This window comes from Pezoporus flaviventris, unplaced genomic scaffold, assembly GCF_033815535.1.
Source record: "Pezoporus flaviventris isolate CSIRO_AGI_PZ_B2104156 unplaced genomic scaffold, CSIRO_AGI_Pfla_v1 ptg000109l, whole genome shotgun sequence".
Taxonomy (NCBI): domain Eukaryota; kingdom Metazoa; phylum Chordata; class Aves; order Psittaciformes; family Psittacidae; genus Pezoporus; species Pezoporus flaviventris.
In genome coordinates, this window is record NW_026892657.1 from 808,768 (window position 1) to 833,530 (window position 24,763).

The following is a 24,763-nucleotide window of genomic DNA, read 5'->3' on the forward strand; positions in this document are numbered from 1 at the left end:
TTGTTTTCTGGAGTAAAATAAGCAGCTATATGGCTTACTTTTTTTTTTTTTTCCCAGCTTTACATCTTGTCTCTTTCTGTTGCATTTATTGTGCTTGTTCTAAGCAGACATTTAATTTTTAACTTACTTGTATTGAGCACATGTTCATACTGAGCTTCTAGCAAAATTACATGGTGCAGGCAGTTATGAAGTTGATCTTCTTTGAAGGAATTTTGAATCTTTAGTCTGTAAAGCAGATGGAGATTAGATTGCAATACATGCACTGCCTAAGTTAAACCTGATTAAAAATCCAAGTGTTTTTGTGAATGTATGCTGTCTTTGCTTTCATATCTATTCTGCATGCAGTGTAAAAGGTCCTGTAAAGATACAGGCTGTTTTTCCAGCATCACTGTAAGTTATGCTCCTGTGCTCCTTCAGGAGTCTGTGCAGTCTGCCAGGCCATGTGCTTATAGTTAGAAAATACACCTTGGTGTTTCAAATGGTGATTTGGTGAGAGTGTTAGAGCTTGTAGATGAAATTCCAACCTCAGGCTCCATTGCTGTATGTGAAGGGTAGCACACTCTTGTCTAGTCTGGGACTATATCAGAATCAGTTCCTTATGCAGCTTAAACTCTGTATTTCCTTCTTGAAGGTACTATGATAAACCATGTTCATGAATTCAAGCAACATTTTCTTCTTTAGGAGGTGGAATACAAGAGTACCAATTCTGCAAGGTGATCCTTGATTTTTCCATCTTGCTCCCCATAACAAGTATTGTTTTATACCCTCTGCAGACTATCAGGTACTGATGGATGTTTCTGACAGCCCTGAGCGAAATCCCTGCTCTCCTGATGAAGAGGACCAGCAGCATTCCAATGATGAAGTCCTGAAGGAGAGTTATTCAGATCGGGAACTCGATGGAGAGGGTGGGCAAGGCAGCATTATGGGAGAGGAGGAGGATGCAGCCAGGGGACTGAGTCGTGGTGAAGTGGAGAACCACTCAGATGAAGAGGACCTCTTAAGTGAAACTAAGTCTCAGGAATCTGACAACAACAAGCAGAGTGGGGAGCTGAAGAGCCCTCTGCCTTGCAAAGGAGAGGAGGAAGATCAGACAAATGACCTTGGTGATGAAGCATCCTCTGTCACCCGTGAACTAGATGAACATGAGTTGGACTATGACGAGGAAGTTCTTGAAGAACCAAGTGCTGCTGCTGTAGAGGAGGATGGTGAGAAAGCTGCTGGTGAGGATGACAAGGAAGAGGAGAAAGGAGATGATGCCCATGAAGATGAGAAAAAATCCAGCAGCAAAAGTGATGATGGAAAGGATGGCCAGGATCCCCTCAAGGAGAAGAAGAAAGATGATGATGGAGAAATTGATGATGGAGAAATTGATGTAAGTAGGAGCTGGTCTCGGGCAGAGTCCTGCAGGGAGAGACCTGTCCTTGCGTTTCCAAACTGTTTGGCTCTTAGACTGCCATGCCTTCCTTCTTTGACATGAATTAGCTGTTAGCTGAGTCCCCAGTGTGTAAGTAACACACTTTCTCTTTGGAGGTAAGACCATAGTGTGTACCAAATCCTAAAATCAATGTCTAATGCTATATACTGTAGAAAAGCTTTGTGCCAAATATTGTCAGAGCTGTCGCAAATAAGCTTTGTTCCCATTGATGAACATGGAAGGGCTCCAGTGCTGCCTCAGCTCTTGGAGGACTTTTGAGTGCTGCTGACAGCAAATTACTTAACTATGGATTAGGTGTTAATAAGCTGTCTTACCGGTTGAGGTTGAGAGGCTGGTGCTGGGGAGTGGCTGCTGTGCTTGAGGCACCAGGCATGTGCAGGAAGCCTGTGGCCCTGAGCTGGTTCTTGGCATCTATCAGTATCTGGATGCATGGAAGAAGAGCAGAAGGTGTTGGGCTCTCTGGAAAGTGCCTAACCAGGAAGCCCCTGCATGTGGTTTGGGTGATGTGTTCAGGGATGTGTAGTCCCAGTAGCTGCTGTTTCACAGCTGAGGACAAATGCAGCTATTTAGAAAAATCAAAACCTGGCTTTAATTGCATTGCTGTTTGCCCTAATCACCACTCTATCCGTCTTTGTCTTTAGGTGGGAAGCACTGCAATACAGCAGTTGTGCTTAATACAGCTTAATACCAGTTTTCCTCTTGCAGGCAGAAGAAAACAGGACAAAGCAATTCTAGCAGTAGAGTACCTCCTTGTGGGTTCCTGGTCTGATGGACACCTTGCTTGAATCTGAATAGTGGGAGTGCAAAGCACTGCAAAGAGAAGTTGCTGGCCCACAGCACTTGTCTCTGCTTCTGGCTCTTCATGCCAGAAGGGGTCCTGCACAGCTAGGCTAGGTTGGGGCACCGTTGTGACTGTCCTGGTGACCAGACAAAGAAGCAATGGGCTGTGGATGGGGTCACCTAGTGTGGATCTCCTCAGCTGAGGAGGGGAGGGTTCAGACTGGAGAGGTGGTGTTGCCTTCCAGTCCCTGTAGCTGTGTAGCTGCCCTGGCCATGTGCTCAGGAAGCTCATCACACACAGAATCCCAAGGGTTGGAAGGGACCTCAAAAGATCGTCTAGTCCAACCCCCCTGCAAGAGCAGGGTAACCTAGAGTACATCACACAGGAACTTGTCCAGGCAGGCCTTGAATATCTCCAACGTAGGAGACTCCACAGCCCCCCTGAGCAACCCGTTCCAGTGCTCTGTCACTCTCACAGTAAAGAAGCTCTGCGCTGGACTCTTTCAAGCAATTCCCTGTCCTTCTTGAACTGTGTGGCACAGAACTGGACACAGTATTCCAGATGCGGCCTCACCAAGGCAGAGTAGAGGGGGAGGAGAACCTCTCTTGACCGACTAACCACACCCTTTCTAATGCACCCTAGGATGCCATTGGCCTTCTTGGCCACAAGGGCACATTGCTGGCTCATGGTCATCCTCCTATCCACCAGGACCCCCAGGTCCCTTTCCCCTTCACTACTGTCCAGCAGGTCAGCCCCCAACCTGTACTGGTACATGGGGTTGTTCTTCCCCAGATGCAAGACTCTACACTTGCCCTTGTTGAATTTCATCAAGTTTCTCCCCGCCCAACTCTCCAGCCTGTCCAGGTTTCGCCGAATGGCAACACAGCCTTCTGGTGTGTCAGCCACTCCTCACAGTTTAGTATCATCAGCGAACTTGCTGAGGGTACACTCAGTTCCCTCATCCAGGTCGTTGATGAAAATATTAAACAGCACTGGTCCCAGCACCGACCCCTGAGGGACTCCACTAGTCACAGACCTCCAGCTAGATTCTGCCCCATTGACCACAACTCTCTGCCTTCTTCCTTCCAACCAGTTCTTGATCCACCTCACTACCTGATCATCAAGCCCACACTTCCTTAGCTTATCTATGAGGATGCTGTGGGATACAGTATCAAATGCCTTACTGAAATCAAGAAAAAACACATCTACCGCTCTACCATCATCCATCCACCTAGTTATTTCCTTATAGAAGGGTATAAGGTTGGTCAAACATGACTTCCCCTTGGTAAAACTATGTTAGCTGCTCTTAATGACCCCCTCATCCTTGATATGTCTAGAGATGGTGTCAAGAATAAGTTGTTCCATCACCTTTCCAGGGATGGAGGTAAGGCTGACCGGTCTATAATTACCCGGGTCCTCCTTCTTGCCCTTCTTATAGACTGGCGTGACATTTGCCATCCTCCAATCCTCAGGCACCTCTCCTGTTTCCCACCACTTACCAAAGATGATGGAGAGTGGCTCAGCAATGACCTCCGTCAGCTCCCTCAGCACCCATGGGTGTATTCCATTCAGACCCATCGATTTATAGATGTCCAGATTGCTTAACTGATCCCTAACCCAATCCTCATCTACCAAAGCAAACTCCTCCTTTATCCTGACTCCTTCTGGGGCTATAGGAATCTGGGTCCCCTGGGGAGAGCCTGCAGGAGTAAAGACAGAGGCAAAGAAGGCATTCAGCACCTCTGCCTTCTTTATTTCCTCTGTCTCCAGGGCACCCACCTCGTTCAGCAGTGGGCCCATATTGTCTCTTGTGTTAGTTTTATCCGCTATGTATTTGAAGAAGCCCTTTGTATTGTCCTTAACCCGACTTGCATGATTAAGTTCCAAGGAGGCCTTAGCTGTCCTAATTGCCTCCCTACATCCTCTAACAACTGTCCTATATTCCTCCCAAGTGGCCAGCCCCTCCTTCCATAATCCATAGATTCTCTTTTTCCGCATGAGTTTGCCCAGCAGTTCCTTGTTTAACCATGCTGGTCTCCTGGCTCCCCTAATTGACTTCCTACCCACTGGGACACTGATCCTGAGCTTGGAAGAAGTGGTCCTTGAATGCTGACCAACTACCTTGAGCCCCTTTACCACCTAGTACCCTTTCCCATGAGACTTCCCTTAGCAATTGATTGAAGAGGCCAAAGCTGGCCCTTCGGAAATCCAGAATTGTGGCCTTGCTAGGTATTTTATTCCTCCCACGCAGGATCCTAAACTTCACCATCTCATGGTCACTGCAGCCCAGGCTGTCATTGACCATCACCACTTCAACCAGACCCTCCTTGTTGGTGAATACTAGATCCAGCAGCGCTCCTCTCCTCTCACGGAACCTTGCTGGAGAGACCTTCCTCCCTTTTCACTGAAGAGTTGTATATTGTGTGGTTTTTGCTCCAATGGTGCTTTGACAATTCTGTTGCTTAAAAAAGGTGACATAATTTTTCTTTTTCATGCCTATTCTGTCAGGTGATTTTGTTAAACATGTATTTTCTAAAAGTTTTGTGTTTCTGATTTGCTTGGAAGGAATTCCAGCATGCTGTGGGAGAGCCCAGGCAGGGTGAGAAAAAAAATCCTGGACTCCTGACTCCATGCCTGCTTCTTGATTAAAATATGAATGCTTTCCTTTAAAGTCTAAGGCATTCTTGGAAGCGCTTTCCTTACAAACCACAAGATGAATCTGTACTCTGGTTTTCATGCATTATCTCATAACAGGGCTCTCAGCTGCCTGATTCCAAGGAGACCTCACAGAAATACTTTTCCTTTTGTTCAAGTATAGCATTTGCAAAGACTTCACATAGTTCCTTTGAAAGAAGTAGAGCTGAGCTGGTTATGCCATTCACACGTTGCTGAATGCCGTCCCCAGCTTTAGGGAAAACTGTTAAACCTCTACATTTTATTCTGCTTTCAGACTTCTGTCTTAGAATCATAGAATTGTTAGGGTTGGAAAGGACCTTAAGATCATCAAGTTCCAACCCCCTTCCATGGGCAGGGACACCTCACACTAAACCATGTCACCCAAGGCTCTGTCCAACCTGGCCTTGAACACCGCCAGGGATGGAGCATTCACAACTTCCTTGGGCAACCCATTCCACTGCTTCACCACACTCACAGTAAAGAACTTCTTCCTTATATCTAATCTAAACTTCCCCTGTTTAAGTTTGAACCCATTACCCCTTGTCCTATCACTACAGTCCCTAATGAAGAGTCCCTCCCCAGCATCCCTGTAGGCCCCCTTCAGATACTGGAAGGCTGCTATGAGGTCTCCAGGCAGCCTTCTCTTCTCCAGACTGAACAGCCCCAACTTTCTCAGCCTGTCTTCAGATGGGAGGTGCTCCAGCCCCCTTAGCATCCTCATGGCCCTCCTCTGGACTTGTTCTAACAGTTCCATGTCCTTTTTATGTTGAGGACACCAGAACTGTACGCAGTACTCCAAGTGAGGTCTCACAAGAGCTGAGTAGAGGGGCAGGATCACCTCCTTCGACCTGCTTGTCACTCCTTTTGATGTAGCCCAGGATACAGTTGGTTTCTGGGCTGCAAGCGCAAACTGAAGCTGTCTCAAGTTTCTCATCGACCAACACCCCCAAGTCCTCCCCAGGGCTGCTCTGAATCTTTTCTTTGCCCAACCTGTAGCTGTGCCTGGGATTGCCTGACCAAGGTGTAGGACCTTGCACTTGTTATGGTTAAACTTCCTGAGGTTGGCATCAGCCCACCTGGCAAGCGTGTCAAGGTCCCTCTGGATGGCATTCCTTCCCTCTAGCATATCAACTGAATCACACAGCTTGGTGTCATTGGCAAACTAGTTGAGGGTGCACTCAATCTCACTGTCCATGGCACTGACAAATATGTTGAACAAGACCGATCCCGACACCTATCCCTGAGGGACACCACTCATTATTGGTCTTCAGCTGGACATTGAGTTGTTGACCATAGCTCTTTGCATGCAGCCATCCAGCCAGTTCTTTATCCACCGAGTAGTCCATTTTTTATATCTATTGTTCTTGGAGGGGAATATTAATGCGAATTTTAATTTGAATATATGTGTTTTTTAAAATCCATTCTTGTTCAGGGCAGTTCTCCTTGTATTGCCTTCAGAGGAATGTAGCAGCAGAAGCTGTTAACCAGTCTCTCTAGAGATCCTTTTTTTATTTACAGCCAAGCGATGAGTTTTTTTCTTCCTTTTCAGCTGCTAAATTGGTCTAAGTACATAACTTTCCTTATCTTCTCCATGTAGACAACTGCTGTCTTTGCCACAAGGCAGTTGTCATTGCCACACAAAGGGAAGGCCTCCACCAGATGCTCCTTCTTCAGATGTTTCAGATGCTGAAAAGTTCTGTGGTGGTGAATGGAGGCAGAGTGAGGGAAGGCCAGGGTGCCTTTTAGATTGAATAGTTGATTTCCTTGCCAGATACCTCTGAAAATTCTCTAGTCATGTATGTCTTTGCGTTCTGCATTGCCTCCTTTTGATTTTTCAGCTGCAGACTCATGAAGCCAGTGAAGGTTGAGGGTTGGTGTGTTTTTTTTTTCCTGGAGGACAAAGACAAAGGCTGGTACTTTAAAAGTTTCAACACTTTTGAACAAAAGTTTCAACACATTTGTTCAACACACAATAACCTTCAACTTCTTGGGGTGTTTCATGACTTATTTCGTGCTCATCCCCTGTGGTGGTTAATCTTCAAAACAACCTCTATCTCCCAGACTTTCTTCCTGGGGCTGCAGTGCCTGGGGCTGATGTAGAGTTTTATTTGGGCTGATTCAGAATTCTTGCCTGGAGGTGAGGAGTAGAAGGGAAGGTGTCAAGTTGTTGCCAGAGAAGACTGGAAGAAATATGTGTGACTTTTTTTCCTGAGAAGCCTGTGTGAAGTTGTTCCTCAGCACTGTGGGGAAGCATGTTGGAAATAGTTACGGTGATAGCAGTTGTCCTTCAGAACTAGATAAATGCTGCTGGGTTATTGCATTAATGCAGGAATACCACTGTGTATTTTAAATAGAAGGAATTGGCTTGAGCTTAAATAGGCATGACATGAGTGCCAAGCAGGGGACAGTCTAGTATGTTTCAGGTAAAATTATGCAGCTTGAAACCTTCGTCTGTGGTGTGGCATCAAGATGTCCATAACACCTGGAGGGTTTGGCAGTCACTTTTGAAACACCGAGGTTGATGAATCTTTCTGTTTGTAGCAGCACATTGCGAAGATGCTGTGGGGTATTTATTGTAACTTTATATTGTTTTTCTCTTCTGTTTCGCTCCAGGGTATGTTTTCAGTGACTGATATTTGACTATATTGTGAAATGTCAAGTCGCTGCAGAAAATGCACCACGTGAAATGTCAGCTTGTCTGTCTGTTCCAGGATGATGACTTAGAAGAAGGAGAAGTTAAAGACCCCAGTGACAGAAAAGTGAGGCCACGTCCCACCTGCCGATTCTTCATGAAAGGTAATGACATACTGTAATGGCAGAAGAAAACCAAAGTTGCTTTAATTTTTTCTTGTTTGATTTTGTACCCCTTAAGCTGCTGTCTGCATGATAAACTTTGCCCCAGGCATCCCCAGTATCACCTTTCTGTTTCTTGGCAGCCAGATGCTGAATTTACATAGAGCCAGCATGCAAAAGTGGCTTTGCCATAAGTGTGGTGAGCCTGTGGAAGCAAATAAGGGAAGACTTAGAATCATAGAATGGTTTGGGTTGGAAGGGACCTTAAAGCTCATTTAGTTTCAACCCTCTGCCATGGGCAGGGACACCTTCCACTAGACCAGGTTGCTCCAAGCCCCGTCCAACTTGGCCTTGAACACTGCCAGGGATGGGGCAGTCACAGCTTCTCTGGGAAGCATGTGCCAGCGCCTCACTACCCTCACAGGGAAGAACTTCCACCTAAGATCTCATCTCAGTCTCCCTTCTGTCAGTTTAAGGCCATTCCCCCTTGTCCCGTTCCTACAGGCCCTTGTCAAAAGCCCCTCTTCAGTTTTCTTGTTGGCCCCTTTAGGCACTGGAAGCTGCTCTAAGGTCTCCCTGGAGTCTTTTCCAGGCTGAACAAGCCCAGCTCTCAGCCTGTCTCCATAGCAGAGGTCCTCCAGCCCTTGGAGCATCTTCATGGTCTCCTCTGGACTCCAACAGCTCCATGTCCTTCTTGCGTTGGGGGCCCCAGACTTGCTAGTGTTTTTTAAACAGAATGGAATAAACTTGCTTTGTCTTATTGTAAATTTTTTGTAGTAAATATTAATAGGACATTTCCCAAAGTTTGGGCAACTCCACAACAGCTATCTTTTAGACTATCCTTTTTTTTTTTTTTTTATATATAGCGTAGAGAGTTAGGTTTTATAAAAGTTTTCTTATTTAAACTGATTATATCTGAATAATATAATCTTTCACTTCCTCCAGCTTCATCTCACTTAAGGTTTGTTCATTTATTTGGTTTTATTTGCAGTCACCCTTGAAACAGTTTATGAATATCTGTAATTAAAAGAAGGGTGGAAAACAGGATGGAGTCTCTTACTCTTTACATCAGTGGTGTAATGCAACGTAGGGAGCTGCTTAGGGGTTTCCAGAGACCTGACCATTGCATATTGCATACTCTGCTTCCTGAATGTCTTTCAGTATCAGATTTTTTCCATGTGCTGAGACACAAAGGTGTTGGTGATGATGATGGTGGAACAGGGAAGTCCCTCAGGAAAGAGAGCTATTTGTTCCTGAATCCTTAGCGTGACACACACCTCCGTTGCAGCATGGAAATATTTGCTCGAGTCAAAGTTCAGACTGCAGGATCTCCTGCTGTAGTTGTTATTCTTTGATTTGGTGTCAGTTAACATTGACACTTGCTCCTGCTTGGCCCATAAAGGCTTTACTGCCACCAGGAAGATCAGGCGCTGCTCACATGGGACCTTCAGGACCTTCAGGTTTTTCTCTTTACTGTGTTGGAGGAGCACTCGTGGCTGCATCTATCCAGTGGTGTGAATGACTAGCTTGCAAGGCCTTCCAGCAAACTTGCTGTATAGCCACCTTGATATACATAGCAGGACTCGTTATTTGTCAGGGTGACCATTCCCCTTGACGCCTCAGTAGGAAGTGTTGGCACAGGTGTCTGGCAGCTCCTACACCTAGTGCTCAGGCACTGAGAAAGGATAAGCCACTGTGCAAAGGGATTTGTGCTCTTGTTATAATTGACAGTGCAAAAGCATCCAGTGTTACCTCTGACACCAGCTCATGGTTAATCTGGGACTGATGAGGAGCATTTCCAGGGACCCAGGTGCGGTGTGAATTTCTGACATGTTACCCTGCCAGCCAAGGTCAGGGTTTCTTCCCTGAGCCCCAGCAGTGTTAACAGCTCCCTTGCCCCTCCAGCCAGTACACTAAAACCTGAACTACTGCAGAATTAGCAATAACTTTGTGATGCAGTTGTCTGCTGGGAGATCTGCAAAATGTCTCTTGCCTGATGTTGAGTGGATTGCTGGAATAAAACAAAAAAAGGGGGTTGTTTCTGAGGCAAGGTAAATTAAAGTTGGGAATTAGCTTTGTATCCTGTTAGAGACACCTGAGTGTTACAATTTCCTTGGGGTTGGTACCTGAAGCTAATGAGCAGCTTTCAGATTTGTCTGCTGCACTCCACAGTGATGTCTCCTTTCCTGCTTTGTGCTGGCAAGCTTGTGGATTCAGCTGGAGGGAAAAGCTTTGATGTACTTTATGCCTCACCAGAGTGCTGTTTATTTTGAATGCCCTGTGATGCTTTCTTTGCTGTCAGGTTATATGCATTCGTTGTTTTCTGTAAAAAGTGAAGCTTCTAACTTGGAGTATTTGTCATTAATAAGACTTGAAGAGCTCATAGGCTTATTACTGCATTTGCCTAATGGTGTGTATACATCTATCTCTCCTTTCTCCTCACCATAATGAGGTTCTTGTACATTCATCCGTCTGTGACTGGATCTATTCGTCTTCTCTGGGAAGGTGGTGGGTGATGAGTGTCATGTATGAAAAGAGGTATATCTCAAGAGCTAGAGAGAAGAAAAATCACATGTCTCAAACAGTGTTGTTCTTTGCTTGGTTTTAAAAAGTTGTGGGGCTGAACAAATGTTTGCTGTAGGTATACAGGGGTCTAACAGAACTGTATTTCCACAGGTCACTGTACTTGGGGCATGAACTGTCGATTTATTCACCCTGGTGTGAATGACAAAGGAAACTACTCCTTGATCTCCAAGCCTGAGCCCTTCTCCCCAAATGGTGCTCCTCCCATTGGCCCTCACCCACTGATGCCAGCCAACCCTTGGGTATGGGTATCTGTTCTGTGGATTTATAGCTTCTGCACATAGCTTTTGTCTCCTGAGATAAGTGAAGATGGTTTGGGTTTTTTAGTACTTTAACAACATTAGTCACTATTCAATTCATCAGTTGGATATATGATATTTTAAAAGGTGCTCTTGTAGTTGCTAGTAGAGGGGAATAATTTTCCATGTATGTCTCAGCTTATGTCCTGCTAATATATCTCCAGTGTCTGGATGTACTCTGGGGTAACAAAGCATGAGTTTGTTACTTAAAACTAATGTCAAGTGTCTGTCTCCTTCCTCTTCTCACCTTTCCAACAGGGAGGGCCAGTCGTTGATGAAATCTTACCTCCACCCCCCCCAGAACCTCCAACAGAAAGTGCCTGGGAGAGAGGACTCCGGCATGCTAAAGAGGTAAGTGCCATCCTCAGGAAGCATGCTGGTGTCTCCAAAATCTGGTGGCCTGTTTCACTGGGCGCAGGGAGATCTCTTTGGAGCATGTAGTGTCTTGCTCCTTCTGAGCAACCTTCCTTTTACCTTTTAACCTATTAACTGTGTCTTGTTGTATATCACAGTTGTTGCACAGTCAAGAGGAGCTGATGCCCAGGTTTGTTTTTTTGTTTTGTTTTGGGTTTTTTTTTTTCTTTTTTCTTTTTTTTGTGTTTGTTTTTTGTTTATAATATTCACATGAGCTAGGGGGAGTTTGTGGCCCTGAAGTCAAGCCCTCCACAAAGAAAAACCTTTCTAAGCTGATCCAGTTTCCCTTACTTCAGTAACTGTTTCTCTACCACGTATTAGATTCATGTGTCTGATCATTGCAGAAAATGGGGTTAGCACGTGTGAAACTTATTGCCTGTCTGCTGTTGTTCTGAGCTGATGGACTAGTGAATTACACTTTGTACATCAAGGAAAGTCCAGTGTCCTGCACATTCATGAGACCTGGGCAAAAGAAGGGTGTTTTAGTTGAAGGGCAGGTTTCTCCCAAGTGAAGGATTTTTAAGACTGCAGTTTCTCTGGGTCTTGGAAATATTCTCTCCTTACAATATTTTTATATTATGGCAGGTATTAAAAAAGGCGACTATCAGAAAAGAACAGGAGCCTGACTTTGAGGAGAAGAGGTTCACTGTTACTATTGGAGAAGACGAACGTGAATTTGACAAAGAAAACGAGTTCTTCCACGACTGGAATTACTGCATCACCAGAGACGTCAGAGATCCAGCGTAAGATGCAGTCTTGGTTTTGCTAGATGGAATAGATGGGGGGAAATGTAGTACAGGATGGCAGTCTTCAGTGAACTTATTCCTCCAAATTAGAGGAATGCTCACTTCAGAAAATGGAAACAACTTCAATTAAGCAATATGTACACCAGTTAAAAACTTGAGCTGCCTCCACTCACTCCAGTTCAACACTTCCTTCCTGTATAGTCATCGCTAAACCTTTCTGCCTTCAATGTCGTTGATACACAGGTCCTTCAAGGACACTGTCTAGTTGTGTACTGCCTGTGTCACACCAATGCATTCTTCCAACTGTTTTTCCTCTTGTTTTTCTTATTCCAACCCATGAGAGTTTTAAAATGCTAAAGCTGAGGCTGCAAAGATGGAATATGCTCAAGGTCCAAGAGCTTCAGGGCAGCAGTTGTACTGTCTTGACCAGCTGGGTGTTTATTTGCAAGGGCATTGGCACAGCAGCTGGTCTTAAACATCTTGACGAGTCTCAGATAAACTGCTGAGTAAGACAGTGGTCAGAAAGTGATTCTGTTAGTTGCCAGGGCATAGCCTGGGCCAAAACAAACATACTAAACTTAAGTGTCTAGGTGATTGTTTTTTTTTAAGGAGATGAAATATCAAATGTTGGAGACATTCCTGTTACACACTCCTGTTGCAACTGAAAGCAGGCAGGAGAAGTCACAAGGGTGAATCAGTCAGCTCTGGGAAACTTGCTTAGTGCTTCTCGAGCCAAGAAATCAAATGGAAAAAGATTTTTTTTGAGAGAGGGGCTTGTATTCTGCAGGAATACAGGTGAATCTGTTTCTCTTGCTCTTACATCTTCTGTTCTTCCTACACATACAGACTATGGAAATATTTCCACTCAGAAGTGTTTGCAAGGCTTGATTGTGTCTATTTTAGAGTGAGTGAATTGCAGAAAACCCCCAAGCCTCTGAAAATGAATAAGGAGTGGGTTAAGCTTTTGTTCTTTGATTTGCTGTGGAGTGCATTTTTTTCACCCATTTTAAAAAAGAAGCTATGTACTCAGTTCTGCAGCCTGAAACAAAACAGTTGCTCCGTATTAATTTTTCCCCAGGTTAGAAATAGATCTGTATCTTGATCTTCTGTTCCTCTGAGAAGGCTTTAAATTGCACCTGACACAGATCACCAGTGCTCTGTGGGTCTTTATGACTGTATATGGAAACTAGCATCAGTGTTCTAGTAGTTCTGTGCCACTGCCTTACTAATGTAGGAATTGTGTTAGATACAGGACTTCCTCTTTTCATATAGTCAAGAAAAAACTTTTTCATGTTGCCAGTATTAATTCCATTTGTTTGATGTCGTGGTTTAAGCCCAGCCATGCAGCCTCTCTCTCATTCCCCCCTTCCTCGCCCTGCTCCCGGAGGGATGGGGAGGAGAATCAAAAGAATGTAACTCCCACGGGTTGAGATAAGAGCAGTCCAGTAACTAAGGTATAACACAAAACCACTACTGCTACCACCAATAATAATAATGATAAGGGAAATAACAAGGAAAGAGAATACAACCGCTCACCATCCGCCAACCGATACCCAGAAAAACTGAGCAGTGATCTAGCCCTTCCGGGTAACTCCCACCGAGCAGTGATCTAACCCTTCTGGGTAACTCCCACCGAGCAGTGATCTAACCCTTCCGGGTAACTGCCCCCTGTTTATATAGTGGGCATGACTTGCTGTGGTATGGAATACCTCTTTCGTTAGTTTGGGTCAGGTGTCCTGTCTCTGCTTCCTCCTGGCTTCCTTTCCTCCCTGGCAGAGCATGAGGCTTGGTCAGACTTAAACATTACTGAGCATCAACTAAAAACATTGGTGTTATCAGCACTGTTTCCAGGCTGAAAGTCAAAACCACAGCACTGCACCAGCTACTAAGAAGGAGAAAAATGACTGCTACTGCTGAACCCAGGACATTTGGTTACTTGTTTAATGAAAATTCAAGCACCTTTATGTAGAAGTAGATTGTGGCATTAACCTATCTTGATTGTGCATAAAGGCAAAAGTTATGATGCTGCTGCTGTAAACTATAAAAATGGTGATTTTGCTCACATGTGCACACCCACACACACCTTATTGCACAGATTGACACCTTGCAGCAAACTAACCACTGGTGGTGCAGCTGGCATATTAATAAATGCTTTCAGGACTGTCTTATAACATATGGAAATGTCTAAATAGTTCATGAATCCCTTTATCTTGTTTGAAAAAGTATAGGGAGTTGGACAACTCCTGTGCAGGTCCCTTGACCTTACTCTGTTTTATGGGAAAACTGGCTTTCAGCAGGATTGGGATTATTTTCCTCCCTTTCTCAAAAACTTCTTCCGCTGTATCACCCCACACGATAATGTCATCAATGTATTGTAGGTGTTCTGGAGTTTGCCTCTGTTCCAGTGCAGTCTGGGTCAGTCCATGGCAGATGTTTCCACCCCAGGCTGTTTTTCCACTCGTGGGGCAGTCGGTTCCAAGTGTACTGGATGCCCCTCCAAGTAAAAGTGAACTGTGGCTTGCACTCTGCTGCCAAAGGAATTGAGAAAAATGCATTGGCAATATCAATTGTGGCATACTACTTGGCTGCCTTTGACTCCAGTTCATACTGAAGTTCTAGCAGCTCTGGTACGGCAGCACTCAATGGTGGTGTGACTTCATTCAGGCCACGATAGTCTACTGTTAGTCTCCACTCTCCATTAGACTTTTGCAGTGGCCATATGGGGCTGTTAAAGGGTGAGTGGGTCCTACTGATCACTCCCTGACTCTCCAGTCTATGGATCGGCTTATGGATGGGAATCAGGGAGTCTCGGTTGGTGCGATATTGCTGATGGTGCACTGTTGTGGTCGTGACTGGCACTTGTTATTTGACCTTCAGCAACCCCCCAGCAGAAGGATCCTCTGAGAGACCAGGCAAGGTGGATAATGGCTTGTGGTGTATCAAAGATGGACTCCAGGTCTGGTGAAATCTGATGACCTTTATTTCATGTCTAGCATTCCTTTTATAGTCTACTAAGTGCTAAGCAGTAACTTTCTACTCTTTTACTCCCTTATCATCCTGATTTAGCAAAACTACTAAGGGTTACCAATATTCACATTGTTTGGTCTGTCTTTGAGATGCACATCCTATTTTATCTTGCAAACTGTCTGCTTTGTTTTGCTAACCAATCTTTACCCTTCATTGTTCTCTTTACAGTTCCCAAGGCTTAGGCCTGACAAGGGCATTAATACCTACTGTTTTCTTCGCTATTCCCAGATCTTAAGCCAGACCAGGGCGATAGTGCCTGGATCCATTTCGTTAACTATTTCTATCCTGTCACCCACATCTCCCCCTTTTTGTTTTACTAAAAGACAGCTTTTATAGATTTATGATCTACTTTTGCCAAAGTTTCTGTATTCTCCATTAGCTATTGTACAAAACAAGGCACACAGATTAGAATACCTAAAAAGACTAATAAAATGATTAAGATAAAGTAAAGCCATCCTGTAATGCTCAAGACAGAAAACACTTTGTTCAACCAGTTCAGTCCTTCATCTTCCTGAAGGTGTGCCGTCCTTGTTATTAAGTCCAGAATGCTTTTATGAATGATCTGATAAATTCATGCAGCACATACCAACAAAATCTTCACACCCATAGTCTTGAGCTAACAATAAAAATCAACAGTTGTTCTGTTCTGTAGTGAGGTGTGCCTCACAGAATCAACATCTAAAAGCAACCCTGTTGTCCAGTGGTACCCTTTCCGGGCTTAAATGTTCCCAGACTATTACTAGTGGATGGAAAGTACAGTTGCGATACACTCCTGCACGGATACGCTCTCTGTTGACTGGTTCTCCAAAAAGAGACTGGTAAAATTTGTACAGTTCCTACAGGTTAACTTCAGCGATGAATCGGCATCAGTCTTCATTGGCAGTCGTTGCTTGTATAAACAGACAGGTACATTGTGCAGGGATTCATCAGGGTCCTCGTTCTGTAGAGACAAAAGTATAGCCTCTTCCCCAAGTTATTAACCTAAAAGGACATTCCCTGTTATGATTTTCCAAAGACTTTACTGTTACCATAACGGGTTCTTTCCCTGGTATCGGATCTGAGCCTGCATGGGTTAGTGCAGAAAAATGCCTAATCATTGGAGGGACATTCATGCCCGTGTGTAAATCAGAACTGGATAATGTTAAAAAATTTAAAACAAACAATGCTTATCATTCCCCCTTTTTGTTTTGCTAGCATTTTTTTACAATTTGGTGTCTCCACTCTATCACTGCTTGACCTGTGTAATTAACATAACGACACACTACTCCAGGCAGCATTATTTCAGTAAGATTAGTCTGATTTGAAGTCACTTGAACCTTTGTAACATGTGGCATACCAGTGAATCCTACACACCATGTAACAGGTCGGAATAATGGGGGATTTAACACATGTGCCCAGTATACTTGTCCATTACCCATGGTCACACATAATAGAACAGATATTACAAAGATTTCTGTCATTGTCGTTTCTTTATGTTGTTGAGTTCTGGGGCTTTATACATTTTGCTGGCAGCCAGTATGGTCCTGTCGATAGCTGTACACAGCCGTATCCTTGATCCCATGTCAGCAATGGCACTGGTCCTTTCCACTTGTTGTCCTGTAGGTCTTTATGTAGAACCGGTGGTTTGGGCAAGGAATCGTCCATCAGATGCGACAATCACTGTATTGCAGAAAGAGAATCAAAACTAGACAAATTTAAAGAATTTAGTACAAATTGCGCTTTTGCTGTCTGTGTGGAGAAAATCCTTGCATTCCCCTTTTTTTGTTTTATATATCTTTTAGATGACCCTACTTGAGCAGGGGATTTGGCTTAGATCATGTTGGGACCGGTCTTGTTTAACATCTTTGTCGCTGACATGGACAGTGGGATTGAGTGTGCCCTCAGCAAGTTTGCCGATGACACCAAGCTGTGTGGTTCGGTTCATAGGCTGGAGGGAAGGATTGCCATCCAGAGGGACCTTGACACACTTGTGAGGTGGGCTGATGCCAACCTTATGAAGTTTAACAATGCCAAGTGCAAGGTCCTGCACTTGGGCCGGAGCAATCCCAGGCACAGCTACAGGTTGGGCAGAGAAGAGATTCAGAGCAGCCCTGCAGAGAAAGACTTGTGGGTGTTGGTTGATGAGAAAATGAACATGAGCAGGCAGTGTGTGCTTGCAGCCCAGAAAGCCAACCGTATCCTGGGCTGCATCAAAAGGAGAGTGACCAGCAGGTCGAGGGAGGTGATCCTGCCCCTTTACTCCGCTCTTGTGAGACCTCACTTGGAGTACTGTGTGCAGTTCTGGTGTCCTCAACATAAAAAGGACATGGAACTGTTGGAACAAGTCCAGAGAAGAGCCACGAGGATGATCAGGGGACTGGATGAAGACAGGCTGAGGAAGTTGGGGCTGTTCAGCCTGGAGAAGAGAAGGCTGTGTGGAGACCTAGCAGCCTTTCAGTATCTGAAGGGGGCCTATAGGGATGCTGGAGATGGACTCTTCATTAGGGACAGTAGTGATAGGACAAGGGGTAATGGGTTAAAACTTAAACAGGGGAAGTTTAGATTGGATATAAGGAGGAAATGCTTTCCTGTTAGGGTGGTGAGGCACTGGAATAAGTTGCCCGGGGAGGTTGTGAATGCTCCATCCCTGGCAGTGTTCAAGACCAGGTTGGATGAGGCCTTGGGTGATATGGTTTAGTGTGAGGTGTCCCTGCCCATGGCAGGGGGGTTGGAACTAGATGATCTTAAGGTCCTTTCCAACCCTAACGATTCTATGATTCTATGTGCCAACCACAGGCTGCTTGGTCTGCCCTTCTCTCCTGGATGGCTCTCTGATAACAGAGGAGGCCATCTCCCACATCAAGGTCTGGCATGGCATGTGTCCCCACCACTCTGTGCCTGCTGCGTTGCAGCCAACAGCAGAGCTAAAGGTTCTTCTTGGTGGCAAACACAGAGGCCAAACACAGAGGCCAAAGTCTTGCCCTTGACTGTGGTAGCAGGCATTTGGCCAACCTCAGTCCTTGCACCTTGTTTTCAATGCAGAGTTTCACCTGCTTCATCCAGTAACAAGTCTCTACTGTGGCAAAGCACATACAGATTTACATTAGCAGTGCAACTATTACAGGGTACAGCAGCATGTTGAAGATGCTGATGGCAGTGAGGGACTAGCCAAAGAAATTTCTTACCAGTGGAGTTCTCCTACCCTCTTAATTTGTTTCATTGTCTGCTTTATAACACTAGCATTGTATTAGAATCTTTCTAGCTTTTGCCTTAGCATTTTCTAGCAGCTGCTGCAAATTTGCATGCTCTAACATCTCTTTTACAAGTGACAAATCCATACAATACAAGGTATAGTTTCTTATTAGCAACTGGCTAGTAAATACAGGTGGTTTTATACACAAAATCACAACCTCTAATAATAGCTACTTTACAAGCACACATGTTCAAGCTGTTACTTTTCAGTTGCTTCCAAGTAATGTTTTGCAATCATTCATTTTCTCTTCCTCTATCTCATTCTGCTTGGGGTATTCACAGTCAGCTCCTGCAGCTGAGGCAATGGGTTTTTCCATTCATCTGTCCAGCTCATGGCAAGGCTTGACAAACTTTGCAGGCAGCCGCCATGGACCTGTAGGTAGGATACAAATATACCCCCTCCCCCAGGTTATCAGTTCTTGAGAAGTAGACAGGTTAAAGTGATTCCTTAAAGCAGAGGCATTCTGATGAAAAAGGAACGTGAAGCAGCTGCAGAAGTAAACTGCACAGTGTTAACAGTCAAGGAGTTTGCTGTGTCATTACCCTTTTTTTTTTCTGCTTTCTCTGCCACCGTGATGCTGCTTGGGTGGCAGTGGATAAAGCTTGTGGTTGCACTACCCCTCTAGCTTTTTCTGTTAGCAGTTCTTGTTTCAACCGATCTATCTGTTCCTCCAAGTCTTGGATTCACCACCAGGTTACTTTAAATGCACTAAGCAAGGCTCCTACCATGCGCCCAGCATGTTGTAGACACTCCTTAGGCTTTGTTTGTGGTGTCTCTGCAAACTGCCCCAATACTTCAATAGATCGAGAGGGGTTTTTGGAGGGGGGTTGTTGGGTTTTTTTTTCTTCACTCCTCGGCTCTGGCATCCATCCTGGCCGTTCCACCGCTGGAGCACTGGGAGCTGAATCGGAAGGCAGCTTCTTTTGAACATGGTTACCCAACTCTAGCAAATAACTTTTTTTTTCTTTTTTTTCCAAAGTCGCTCACCCTGCTTTGTGCAGCTACAAATGCCGGCCTGCTCAGCAGCAGCTATAAATGCCTGCCTCCTCAGCAGCGGCTACAGCCACCTGCCTGCTCAGCAGCAGCCATAAATACCTGCCGCAACCGCACTTTTACATTAACCCTTTCTTGCCCGAAATGTCAATCTGCTACCTGTTAAAAATTTTTACATGAACCAAACAACAAAAAATACACAGAACACCGTCTGCTCTCAACACACACACACACACACACACGATCCCCCAAGCACACTCCACACAACTACAATATTTGAAACACAAAATCCAGGCAATCATTACTCCCACTACACGGCCCCACATACAGAACGTGGCGTAAGGACCCTGTGAAGACGATCAGGAAACCAGCTCCAAGAAGCATCATCGCAGTGTGAGGTGGCAGGCCCAACTTCAGCAGGCGTCCCCGCGGAGGCTCTGCCTCCCCCGCATTGCATGAGGCTTGGGCTTTTATACTGACCAAAATGCACACTCGTTCCGACACAGGTGGCCAGCCTACATCAGAAGAAGTGGCCAGCAATATCTATAAAGGTCTCCAAGGGTCAATAGAAACATGGACATACTTATATTTGCCAACTTCTAGTACATGAGTATCACAGAGAGACTGTATCAAATGAGTTGTATATGGGTCCCCCAGTCCACAGTCTGCCACGGTCCGCCTGATATCCCCGATAAGAGCATATGAGAGGCTTTCCCACCGCAGGTCTTGATCTGGCACATACACCACTGGGAAAGCATGCAATATATCAGCATCCCCCACTGGTCTCGCTTCTCCCTTTACAGCTGCCCATTTATCATGAGTATCTGGGGGATATAAATCAGGCTCCTTTTCTGGGTCAATAGGCTCCAGGTCAAAAGGACAATCCAGTTCAGCATTAGAATTATCAGGCATCAGAACCTCAGGAGCAGCAAAAGCAGTCTGATGAACGTGCACAGGATCTTTCTCAGGGTCAATAGGGCCTGGGTCAAAAGGATCATCTTCATCCCTGTCCTCAGTTTTCACAGCCGTGGCGGCGACTGGCAGAGGTTTGGGGGGGGGGGGGGGGCACTGGGTTCCACGATCTCATATTTTGACTTTAATTCTCCAAATGACTATTGCATGGATGTCTCTAGACCAGTCTAGACCAGCCATTCCTTCTCAGTCAGGCTGATTTCTGCCTCCAGTACAGTCAACTCTTGGGATCCTCCTGTCACTCCAGATATACAAATGGGTCCTACCCCTTGATAGCTTGATGGCATCAGGGTCCACTGTGCACCGGTATCTACTAGAGCCTTATACTCCTGTGGGACTGATGTGCCAGGCCATCTGATCCACACAGTCCAGTAAACCTGATTGTCCCTCTCCTCCAGAGAGGGACAGCAAATTTTCAAGTTTACAGACTATGGAGTTTTTAATCATGAAGCCAACTCCAGAAAGATGACTTTCAGTTTTGGATTTGCCTGACCAGTAGAGTGTATAGCCGGCACCATGTTCTTTAAGGCTACCTTCCTCATGAAGGCAAACTTCACTGAGAGCAGCAATATTGATGTTAAGTTGTGACAATTTGTGGGCAATTAGCGCAGAAAGGCGCTCAGGATGCCCGCTGTTTGCTGTATCAAGCATGGTTCTGATGTTCCAACATGCGAGTGTCAATCTGGACACATCTTTGGAGGCAGGTGTATGCCTTTGTCTCTTAGGTAAAACACATGCAGCATATTCAGCAACATGCCGATTCCCAGCAAAAGGAGCAGGATGATTTCAATGGCATTAAAAGGATATTCAAAATCTTTAATATTTTTAAATGCTGCTGTAAATAGCCTGGTGGGGGAGCAGAGGGTGTGAGAGGATGTCTCCCTCATAGGTTGATCCTCCAAGGGGGTAAAAAAGAGGTGTAATTGTTAACAGTTCCCATTACATGCCTCCTGAAGTATAGAGGTGATGTCCATGTTGAGAAGACATACCAGAGCAGTTTCATGATCAATAATTCTGTTGTATTATAAGACATTATCATAGAGTGAAACGAGAATCTTAGCCCTTGTCCCAAAGCTGATAACACTAATACCGGTTGCAAATAAGGTGTGACATAATGAAACTCTGAGACCAAGTGCAACAACTCTGAGGGCAAATATATCAACATTGTGATGAGTGACTATTAATCTGAAATAATGAATGCTTATCACAGATACGATTAGATGCACTCTGGTCAGATCTGTCGCTATCTCAAACCTTCAAGCCCCACGTTGGGCGCCACAAAGGACTGATGTAGTTTAAGCCACACACAGCCACTTGCTCACTCCCCCCCTTCTTCCCCCACCCGCTCCCAGAGGAAGGGGGAGGAGAACCGAAAAGAATATTAGTCCCACGGGTTGAGATAAGAACAGTCCAGTAACTAAAGTATAATACAAAACTATGCTTACTACTGCTACTAAAGAAAAGGGTGATAACAGGGGGAGAGAATATAAAACTAAAAGGGGAAAGGAAAAGAAAACAATAAACACAAGTGATGCACAATACAATTGCTCACCACCTTCCAACTGATACCCAGCCCGACCCGAGCAGTGGTCTCAGCCTTCTGGGTAACTCCTCCATACTGGGCATGATGTGCTGTGGTATGGAATACCCCTTTGGTGTCCTGTCTCTGCTTCCTCCCGGCTTCCTGTGCCCCTCCTCACTGGCAGAGCACGAGACTGAAAAGTCCTTGATCGGAGTAAGCAATTACTCAGCTACAACGAAAAACATTGGTGTGTTATCAGCATTGTTCTCAGACTAAAGTCAAAAACACAGCACTGCACCAGCTACTAAGAAGGAGAAAAATAACTGTTACAAAAATAACCCAAGACAGTGGATATATATGATTTTTTGGGTGATACAAATTATTTGCCTAAGGATTTAAGCACTGAATTATCTAAATGCACAGCAGTGATGCTTGTTTAAATAATTACTAAGTCCACAAATGTTATAGGGAGAGAATGGGGAGATTTGGACTTATGTCTGTATTAAAAAGTAGAGTTTCTTTTTTGGTGTAGCATGAGATTTTTTTTGTCTGTTTGAACACCTGATGTCACTGAATCTAGACTGTTGTTTGGTTGGCATCAGGGGTTTCTTGCTGGATTAAACATCCGTATTCAAGATTCCCTGGTACTCTTTCCCTTGGCTTATTTTTCAGGAAAAAAAAACCCACAGAACAGATGGCCACTTGATTTGCAGGGCAGCACTTACATCATAGCCTGTTTTAGATTATTTGGCAGTTTTTAAAGTGCAAAAGTGGGCCCTTTATTCCTTTTACTTACAAGTCATAGTCTTATTATGGATAATCTGGAATTTGGGAGCATTTGTTTTATATTTTAGTTCTGCAACTGACTCCTCTGTGGCCATGGAAGCTTCTTGTTTCCTGTACCCACCTCCCCATCTTTACAACAGATCTGATATTTTCACTCCACATGGCTGACAGGGATTAGATAATGCTGAGTATGTGAATTAAAACCATCTAATAATGTTGATAGAAATCATCAAATGGAGGAAACATTGCAGATTTAAGGAGTGTCTGGTTTAAATCCTTTTTCAACCCAAAAGTTACTGAACTTTTGCAGTTGGGCCGGGTGTGCCATGTGTTTACCTGTTCATTGGTGTGCTGGAGGGCCAGCACCTGTTTTCCACTGGAGAATATCAGGTGCAGATGCAGTTACCTTCATTTCCTAAAGTAATTCCAGATGTAGGGGTAGAGCATTGCTGGCCTGCCCCCGAAGCTTAACTTCTCCAACTGGAAAGCTCAGCAACAGCTCATGTCCTGTGCTGGTGGCAGCAGGATGCACCCATCACCTCTGGTGGCAGGGAATCACCATCCATTCCACTTCTGATGTGAGGGTGCTTGACATTATCTCTGTGTGCATTGACATAAAATATAACTCTAAATCAATGAGGCAAAACATTATATTGTTATATTTGTACATGTTTGAAGTGGCTATGAAAAACATTTTTACCACATTGATTTAAAGGCTGAATTTAGTTTTTAGCATTTTTCTTTTGTGTTTATCAAGAGAGGTTTGTGCTTTTCTCTGATAAGCTTCACTTAGAAAATCCCATCTGTTTGGGATATGTAGAAAATAAGCCACTTTGTATGGTCATATTCCATTGATCATGTTTTTTCTTGTCAGTGCATAGTGACTAAGACCTGAGCTAGAATACATAGTGTTTCTGTGTGCCAACAAGGTGATGCTTCCCTATCTAACCTTCCCTGTTTTTCATTGTAGGCTTGATCCCTATACAGATTCCTATTATGACTATGAAATAGAACGGTTCCGGCGTGGTGGGCAGTATGAGAATTTCAGGATTCAGTATGCAGACCCAGATCCATATCGTAACCACAGAGTAAGTAGTTTCCGTGCTTCTCCTTTCAGCTTTCTTCCAGGCACTTCTGGCCCTTGTCATGTTTCTAGTGCAGTGGTTGAAACAGGACTTGTGATGGATGTTCAAGATGCATAATCTTACAAATAGTTAAATCTTGACAATTACTGCACAGAAGACATTAGGTGTAGGGATGGGAGGAGGTTCTGTTTCAGCGTGGTGAAGGCAAAAGCATGTCTGAGATGGGAAGATGGTTCCTCTTCAATGCACTGGCTGCTTCTCTGCATACCAGGCAGTTGTGCAACAGTTGCAGCCACATTTGCAGCCATTCTTGGACATATTGGAGAGGGAGGGAGTTTCCAGGAAATAACCCGACTGAGGTTTGCTTGTTAGTTATTGGGACAGACAGAAAGGATTGAATCTGGACAGGCGTGCTTAATGCACAGAGTCTCCATCATGACTGTCCACCGCTAGTGGGGTTACATGTTAGTTGATCGAGTTAGGTGAGGAAACCACCCAGCCAGTTGCTGAAATCCCAGATATTGTCGATTGGTGTTGCACTGCTTTAAGGTGTCAAACTACATGAAAATAAGGCTATGAACCTTTTCCCTCCACTTCCTTTTGCCCTCATGCAAGCTATTGTGCCTCGAGAGTAGTGACAAAAAATAATGAATTCTGTTCAGTGGGGAGCTTTTCAGTGGTATTTGTCACATCCTTTAAAAATTGACTTTCCTTTGCCTGGAAGACCTTGCTGTTATGCAGAAGCAGTGCACAAGCAGGAGCCTGTCCTCACTATTGATGCGCCATCAATTATTTTCATGGTGTTTGTACAGTTAATTAGCTAAACACAATTAGCAATGAGAGTAAATACTTGTAAACATCAATACATTTATTTAATAAGTGTAATAAGCTAAATTAATCTGACTCTTGCCTTTGAAAATTACAGCTGTGATGAGTATGATGTATGCTTTGTTCCTTTCCACGTTCTGCCTGCTCAGCAAACAGTGATGGCCAGCAAGCTCCACATTTATCTATCTCAATACTTTGGTCTAACATGGGAGGGTGAATGTAACTCCTTGTGGTCCAAGACTTTGAATCTTTGCTGCCCACTTTGTTAGGAGATGTTGCCACAACATCATGATGTTTTCTCTTTCCTTTTTAAAGGAAAGAGAGCGGGAACGGGAGAGAGAGAACAGACAACGAGAAAGGGAACGTGAGAGGGAACGGGAGAGGCGTCAGCGGGAGCGAGAACGGGAAAGGGAACGGGAGCGCGACAAGGAGCGCCAGCGGCGGAAAGAAGAGTGGGAACGGGAGCGAGAACGGGTGAAGAGAGATGAAAAAGACAGGCAGCACAGGGACCGGGACAGGGACCGGGAAAAGGAGAAAGAAAAAACAAAGCCCCGGTCCTTACTGATACCTAGGTAAGCACTTGCTGGATTT

At 44.7% G+C, this 24,763-nt stretch overlaps 1 protein-coding gene across 1 annotated transcript; it reads left to right on the forward strand.

Annotated features, from left to right (window-relative positions):
* Window positions 1–508: 508 nt before the first annotated feature.
* LOC133281922 (zinc finger CCCH domain-containing protein 18-like) lies at window positions 509–24,763 on the forward strand. Its single transcript, XM_061477809.1, has 7 exons — window positions 509–1,372; window positions 7,604–7,688; window positions 10,362–10,510; window positions 10,826–10,918; window positions 11,567–11,724; window positions 23,230–23,347; window positions 24,488–24,763. Exons 1-7 carry the CDS (start codon window positions 788–790, stop codon window positions 24,746–24,748), a joined length of 1,449 nt encoding a protein of 482 aa, XP_061333793.1. The 5' UTR covers window positions 509–787; the 3' UTR covers window positions 24,749–24,763.